Raw genomic sequence first — 8,211 nt, 5'->3', positions numbered from 1 at the left:
CTCAATGTTAACATTCTCTCTCCACAGATGTTGACACTGGCTGAGTTTTACCAGGATTGTGTCTGTCCCACATTTCCAGTACCTGTGGTTTATTTGATAAATTTTGTATTAACCCACCTGATGTGATGAAAATGGGAGCAGTGAGATTGTCAATCTAGCATCATAAATATATATTTTAACTGTTTGCCTCAAAACATTCAAGAAATTATATTTCAAATCAATTGATACCATAGATTGTAATTTAATAGCTTGTGTTGCTAGTATTACCTATCTGGGAGATAAAAGACAGTGAAATTATCCAATTAGATAATCTACAGAAGAGATCAATCTACAAGTGATATTAAATGCAAGACTTGAGTAATGATTATCAAATACAGGTATTTTATTTACATAAACATGGATCGCAAACTGCATCATTGATTACAGAACTTGCTACAGATAAATTAGGGGACATGGGACAAAAATAAAATCAATGAGTTCTCGTGTCTCTGGGGGTAAAAACATTTATTGAATCATACAGGTATCATTTTAGAAACTGTTCACAATTCTTATGCAATGCTTCCAGCATTGGAAGCAATCCTGGGCCACAGATCTGCACATTCCTTGGCAACAGGACCTGTGATTGCAGAACCTAGAAACAAAACCAGGTGTTATTAGCAAGTCAGAAATAGAACAGGAGACAAGTTGTTTAAATATGACTTAAATCTCTATAAAATGTAACATTGAAACTTTTGACCAACTGTTGATTCAAGTTTATGGAAGCAATAATTTCTGCTCCACCAATAAAGATGGATACAATAATTAGAGTCAGATGTCTAGCACAAACAACTTTTGGTCCTACTCATCCATGCCAAACAGATAGTCTAACCTAATCCAGTCTCATTAGCCAGCACTTGTCCCATATCCCTTTAATCCCTTTAAACATATCCCTTCCTATTCATATACCTATTCAGATGCCTTTACAATGTTGTAATTGTACCAGCCTCTACCACTTCCTCTGGGAGCTCATTCCATTCAAGCACCACCCTCTGCGTGAAAACATTGTCCCCTAGGTTCCTTTTAACTTTTACCCCCCCCTCCCGAACCTGCAGCTCCATATACATTATATCAGAGAACAGGTATAATAGCCATCTCTTCTATAGTTCAAGGGGGATCATCTATATCAAGCATGGGGATGTAGGCCCAAATGTACCTCAGGACAGAATATTATTTACAATATGAAACTTGGAAGGATTCAGAAGAAGACTCATGAGGATGTTGCTAGGGTTGGAGGATTTGAGCTATTGGGAGAGGTTCTCAATAAGCTGGGGCTGTTTTCCTTGGAGCAGCAGAGACTATGGGGTGCCTGTATAGAGAAGTATAACATCGTGACAGGAATGGTGTGCGTGCGTGCCAGAACTAGACGAGACCTGAGGGACAACGTTTTCAGGCAGAGGGTGGGGAAATGGGCTGCCAGAGGAAATGGTGGAGGCTAGTAAAATTCCAACATTTAAAACACATCTAGATGGGTATATGAATAGGAAGGGTTTGGAGGGATATGGGCTGGGTGCTGGCAGACGGGACTAGATTGGGTTAGGATATCTGGATGAGATGGCCCGAAGGGTCTGTTTCCGTACTGTACATCTCTAAGAGTTGGATGAGTAAAGTGAATGAATCGTAGCCAAGTTTGCAGATGACAAAAATTGGTAGAAAGACAAGTGGTGAGATTAGAATCCTTACACAGTGTGGAAACAGGCCCTTTAGTCCAACAGATCCACATGGACCATCTGAAGAGTAACCCACCCAGACTCATACCCCCTACCCTATATTTACCCCTAACTAACACACCTAACCTACACATCCCTGAACACTATGGGCAATTTAGCATGACCAAATCACCTAATCTGCACATAACTGGATCGTCAGAATGACAGTCTGCAAAGGTAAGTGGGTAAAAACTTGCAGATGAAACATAATATAGAGAAAATGTGAAGTTATACACTTTGGCAGGAATAGAGGAGTGAACACTATTTGAATGCAGAATCACTGCAGAAAGCTACAGAACAGAGGGATTTGGGAGTCTTTGTGCAACTATCAAAAAGGGATTGGAGTACAAAAGCAGGGATTCTTTACTAAAACTGTACTAAGGAAAAATGCACTGATACCAGGTGTGTAGGGACTGTCTTATGAGGAGACGTTGACTAGATTAGGCTCATAGGTAAAAACAATGACTGCAGATGCTGGAAACCAGATGCTGGATTAGTGGTGCTGGAAGAGCACAGTAGTTCAGGCAGCACCTGAGCAGCAGTAAAATCGACGTTTCAGGCAAAAGCCCTTCATCAGGAATAAAGGCAGAGAGCCTGAAGTGTGGAGAGATAAGCTAGAGGTGGGTGGGGATGGGGAGAAAGTAGCATAGAGTACAAAAGGTGAGTGGGGGAGGGGATGAAGGTGATAGGTTGGGGGCGGGGGAAAGGAGGAGAGTGGAGTGGATAGGTGGAAAAGAAGATAGGCAGGTAGGACAAGTCATGGGGACAGTGCTGAGCTGGAAGTTTGGAACTAGGGTGAGGTGGGGGAAAGGAGAAAACTTCCTCTACTTTTGAGGCAGAAGATGAGGCGTTCTTCCTCCAGGCGTCTGGTGGTGAGGGAGGCCCAGGACCTCCATGTCCTCCGCAGAGTGGGAGGGGGGAGTTGAAATGTTGGGCCACAGGGCGGTGTGGGTGTCCTGGAGATGTTCCCTAAAGCACTCTGCTAGGAGGCGCCCAGTCTCCCCAATGTAGAGGAGACTGCATCGGGTACAATAAATGATATTAGTGGATGTGCAGGTAAAACTTTGATGGATGCGGAAAGCTCCTTTAGACCCTTGGATGGAGGTGAGGTTGGAGGTGTGGGTGCAGGTTTTGCAGTTCCTGCGATGGCAGGGGAAGGTGCCAGGATGGGAGGGTGGGTTGTGGGGGGGGGGGGGGGGCGGCGTGGACCTGACCAGGTAGTCACGGAGTGAACGATCTTTTTGGAGGTGGCAGAAATGTCGGTGGATGATTTGGTTTATGCGAAGGTTGGTAGGGTGGAAGGTGATCACCAGGGGCATTCTGACCTTGTTATGGTTGGAGGGGTGGGGTCTGAGGGTGGAGGTGAGGCGTAGGAGAGCATCTTTAACCATGTGGGAAGGGAAATTGCGGTCTCTAAAGGAGGCGGCCATCTGGTGTGTTCTGCGAACTCATTCAAGGAATTCAGAAAAATGAGAAGCAACTTCACTGAAATAAACAATAAAGGACATGAAGGGTCATAGGAAAAAGGCAAGAAAGTAGCGTGAGAGATTTCAGATCTGCTGTAATCTTGGAGTGGACTCAATGGGCCAAATTCTATAACTACATATTCTGATCTCCAGTTGCAACAGGAACTAAACTGCAATACTGGTATTATTCTGAACCACTAACAAGACATATCACCAACTCAGCTCAGCACTGGATGGTTTCAGATTTTGCTAAAAGATTTACATTAAAATTCAACTATCAACTGGTAAACAATTCAAGGGAGAGTGGCGTTTTTAACCGTCAGGCTTCTTAATTCATATCGAAACTAATGTCCAACAGCTGTATAAATCTGGAAAATGAAGTATAATCACGACTTCCAGTTAGCCAGGGCACAAGATGATAGACAAGCATTCCAAACATCCAGTCACAACAGATACACTTTTGCCTCAAACTCAGAAAGAGTCTTCAGCTGATAAAGTAACTGACTCCAAAGTTTTCAGGATTTGCCCTGGGAGTGTTACACCACTACTTGAGATTGCACAGCACATGGCAGCTGCCACCTCACCCAAAAGCAATGCATTGCTCTGCCCTTCCGCGACAACTTGATATGCCATGGAGAAGTGGCAAAGCAAGTGCTTTTAGGAAGGGAACTGGGTATTGTTCAATATACAACAGATGAGAATTCTAAATAATGGTAAAGAACAGAATGAAACATGAATACAAAAGTGAAATATTAAAAAAGATTATTTTTCAACTCAGTCAGCCTATACCTTTCATTTCTCCTTTGTTATTTACAATCACCCCTGCATTGTCTTCAAAATAGAGAAACACCCCGTCTTTTCTCCGGTATGCTTTCCGCTGCCGTATCACTACTGCTGGATGCACTGTACCATAAGTAAACAGAAAAGATAATCAATATTTGGAATCTCTTGGTTGCAATTTCATCCACTGTCGAGTTATGCAGCAGTAAAATTCATCTTTGTGGTTAAACAGCAAGTACAAAGCAAACATTGCAAAGGACAGCAACCCACTTAAATCCAGGGTCTTCTCCCGTTCAAGAATCAGATCTCATATTGTTCCACCACGGATTGAGATTCTACAACACTGCAGCTGCAATCTCACCCAAAAGTAATGAGTTACTATTCCCATCCCTGACAACTCACTGAGCCACAGAGTACAGACAAAGCAAGTGCTTTTAGGAGGGTGAACCAGTCAGTAACAAATGATGAAAATCCAAGGAGCAGACTGCTATGCCTCTAAAGGGAGCAAATTATAGGTAACATGTATGTTATCTAAAGTAGAAATATTAGCCCAAGCACTATCTCAAGTTTGAAGTCTAGATAGTTTATAAATATTACACACAGACAAGCACAAGTCATCAAAAACTTCAGATGAAAGAGGACACACTGTTGTTTGGCGTAAGAGTAAGTTATCTTAAAATGCACTGAACAAGTTTCTAAACTTTTCTTTTGGACCAGGTAGTTTAGAAATTGAGTGAGTGGCAATAGAACAATTTTCTGCACCAGTCAACGAACACAGATGAATACAAAGACTAAAACACAATTGTCTGTTGTGGATGCCGAAAAGATTACATTCAGAAGGCACAATACAAAATATACGGACTCACCGACAGATCTAAGTAAATTGGGCCATCATGTAAATATTATTCAATAATTCCAATATAGGATAGCATATAATGGTGAGCGTCAGAAATTATTCAGAACGAAAAAGTAAAACATATCTGAAGTGCACGCACTGATTCTTCAAGTGACGCCAATGCATTGTTAGAGAAAAGCAATCCAAATGTCAGATCACAGGTACGTTATTAGTTCTGTTAGTCAGGTACCAGTTGTCATTCTAAATACAGGTGATAAAAGAAACCAGATTCAGCTCTGACCCACTTAAATGCTAAGGTTCTCAACATAACCTCAACTAGTTATAAACTCCTATGTCATCCACATTATTTCCACTGGCATTTAAGAATAATCACAAGTATCTGTCATTGTTACTTACTCTTGCAATCGAACACTTTGCTCTTTGGTGTCAATAAATCTCTTGTCCACATTTAAGAATCAATAGGAAAAACTCATCTCCCAATTACTCTTTATCCAACTTTGACTCATGAGTCAAAGACACACACATGAAAAAGGATGTATCTAAATGAACATTCCAATAAAATTCAGAGTCAGGATTACTCAGAAGATAAAGCCCTGAAGATTAAAATGTGATTTGATAAATAGAATAATGCTACATCCACAGGGCTGTACCTGAATTCCCCACTGCTGACAATGGATTGTGTCACACTTACAGTCTGCAAGATCTTGCCTTTACCATCCCAAATCACCAATTTCAAGGTGCTCACTCACCCTTTTTCCGGAGCTCTGGTTTGCCTTTCTTTACAGTTGCCATGACCATGTCACCAACACCAGCAGCTGGTAGTCTGTTTAAACGTCCCTTGATGCCTTTGACAGAGATGATGTATAGGTTCTTGGCCCCTAAAAGCACACAAATCAGCAAAACAGGTAAAGCATCACCCTACAGTTAATATAAAAAAGGCTGCTGCCATATTTCAAAACACACCCACATTAGGTATAAAACTATTCAAAACTTGTCTCGAGAACACTCCAGAATGAAATACACTCAATCTCATACAAAGATATTAAAACAAGATCTAAAATCCTGATATGCTAAAACTTAGTGACCATTGTATTAACACAGCTGGACACAATTCTAGAGAAACTACTGAATTTCACTAGAACAGACCTTCACTTCTTGAGGCAGGTCATGAGTCAGCTCTACCATTCAATCTACCATCACTAAGTCCACCACAAGTCTTCAGCACATTAAACAACATTACCCACAGCTCACCAGGATATTCAAGACCTACAACTTTTTCAGTGAAAGCATTTCTTCTCATCTATATCCTAAATAACTAATCCCCACCATTTTGAGACAAACACCTTGAGATCAATTCCTCAAACCAGGGGAAATAACCATTTAAGACACACGCAAGCCTTTTAAAAAGGATATTATACATTTCAGCAATGATTTACTTATATGACCAATAGGTCATATAAGCCTTTGAGCCTGCTCCACCATTCAAAAACATGGCTGATCTGATTTTAACCTCATCGCTCATCACCTTCCATCAAAACTTGTATGAATATGCCTTGTCTCCCTAATATTTCCCAATAGCAAACACCCCATATCCCAGAAATCAGACTAGTGAATTTTTCCTGCATTTGCCCAAAGGTAATATCTCTTTTCATAAGCAGGGGGTCAAATGACAAATGCCTTGCCATACAGGGGCCAAACAGACAAAAAGATTCTTACCTGTATTGTCAGCGCAGTTGATCACAGCTCCCACAGGAAGACCAAGGGAGATGCGAAATTTCGCTCCGGACGAACCACCACGTCCTACAACCGACAAAAATAAGTCATTTCAGTGACATGCAAGCAATCAAAAAGCCACAGAATACATTTAGACTTGCAACTGGTGTTTACTTCCTACAGGCCATTCTATGATCTTTACACAGCAGTTCAGTACCAGATACATGTTCCATTAACAAAGTAACCTTAAATTTTCCAACATGGTCAGTAGAGGTAATATGAAGGGTTAGTTTAACCTCAGGGGTTTAACCAACCTTGTATAATCACAGAAGAACTGCAGACCTTCTAAGTTTGAAATACGAATGGGAAGGTGCTGGGTAGATTCAGATCAGTCTATGTGGAGTTTGTAAATTCTCCCAGTATCTGCCCGGGTTTCCTCCCACAATCCAAAGATGTGCAGGTAAGGTGAATTGGTCGCAAATTGCCCATAGTGTTCAGGGATGTGTAGGTTAGGTGCATCAGTCAGGGCTAAATAGACAATAGGGGAGGGAAATTAGTCAGGGTGCATTATTCTTCAGAGGGACAGTATTGACTGTTAAGCTGAAGGGTCTTTTCACCTTATTGAAATTCTATGGATGTTGTCAGAGTTGGTAATTACTTCCAGAAATCTCAGTTTCTGGGGCAATAATTTGTATTGCAGTCAAAGCAGACCTTTATAATAATAAAAAAGGTGGCACATAGAGCATAAAAACTAATCATTTTAACCGCTAGTGTTTTGCTTAAACGTCCTCACACACCAGCCTGATGTTAGAGCATTAGGAGAGCTCTCCTTCAGTGAGAGCGCCACAGAGCAGCTCACTGACAGGGCCTCGCTGCTGGAACCAACAACATGGAGGTACAACCTACACCCAGACTGCAGCCGCTCTTGGATTCACACAGATAACCCATTTAAACCCTTTTCAAGGCATTACAACCATTATTAAACCAGTTTCAGGGTAGGGACAGAACTTTGCAATTCTATCTGCCTACACGAACCGGGATAGATCCAACATGGCGGCCGCCACGGATACCAGAACAATACAAGGTTTATTATGTGATAAAAGTCCGCTTCTTTTTACTAACAGTCACACCAAACAATAGCTAAGCCAATAGTGCTAATGATCCGAATATAAAAATCATGGGTGCCGGTGATCTACGACACGGATGGCAGCGGATTCTGTTCAGAGTCCCTCTCACCGCTTACCTCTCTTAGACATTGTGATTCAGGGAAAGAGGGACCCAGCCCCTTGGAATCATGGGATATATCGCCAACACACGCAACATGTTATGACGCGATGACGTATATTACGCGGTACGGACACCACGTGATATCACATCATGTGACAAAACATGTGTGATGCGGAAGCGCTCATGTAGATATTGGACTGTGGTGGACACAGTTAAAAATCATATAACAACAGCTTATAGTCCAACAGGTTTATTTGGAATCACTAGCTTTCGTAGTGCTGCCCCATTATCAGGTGGTTGTGGAGCAGAATCATAAGACACAAACTTTATAGCAACAGAATTGCAGTGACATGTAATGTAATATTAAACAAATTTAGCTCAAGTCTTTCATCTTTCAGAATGATCATGTTAGTTTTGGTTCTTT

The 8,211-nt window shown here is 41.5% G+C and overlaps 1 protein-coding gene across 1 annotated transcript; it reads right to left on the bottom strand.

Annotated features, from left to right (window-relative positions):
• Positions 1–487: 487 nt before the first annotated feature.
• Positions 488–7,887, bottom strand: rpl23 (ribosomal protein L23). Its single transcript, XM_060848618.1, has 5 exons — positions 7,804–7,887; positions 6,564–6,647; positions 5,597–5,725; positions 4,001–4,114; positions 488–631 (listed from the first exon to the last, which is right to left on the bottom strand). The coding sequence occupies exons 1-5, from the start codon at positions 7,814–7,816 to the stop codon at positions 549–551; spliced, it is 423 nt and encodes a 140-aa protein (XP_060704601.1). The 5' UTR covers positions 7,817–7,887; the 3' UTR covers positions 488–548.
• Between the last annotated feature and the right edge of the window lie 324 nt (positions 7,888–8,211).

This window comes from Hemiscyllium ocellatum, chromosome 32, assembly GCF_020745735.1.
Source record: "Hemiscyllium ocellatum isolate sHemOce1 chromosome 32, sHemOce1.pat.X.cur, whole genome shotgun sequence".
NCBI classification, from domain to species: Eukaryota; Metazoa; Chordata; class Chondrichthyes; order Orectolobiformes; family Hemiscylliidae; genus Hemiscyllium; species Hemiscyllium ocellatum.
This window is presented reverse-complemented; position numbering and strand designations above follow the sequence as displayed.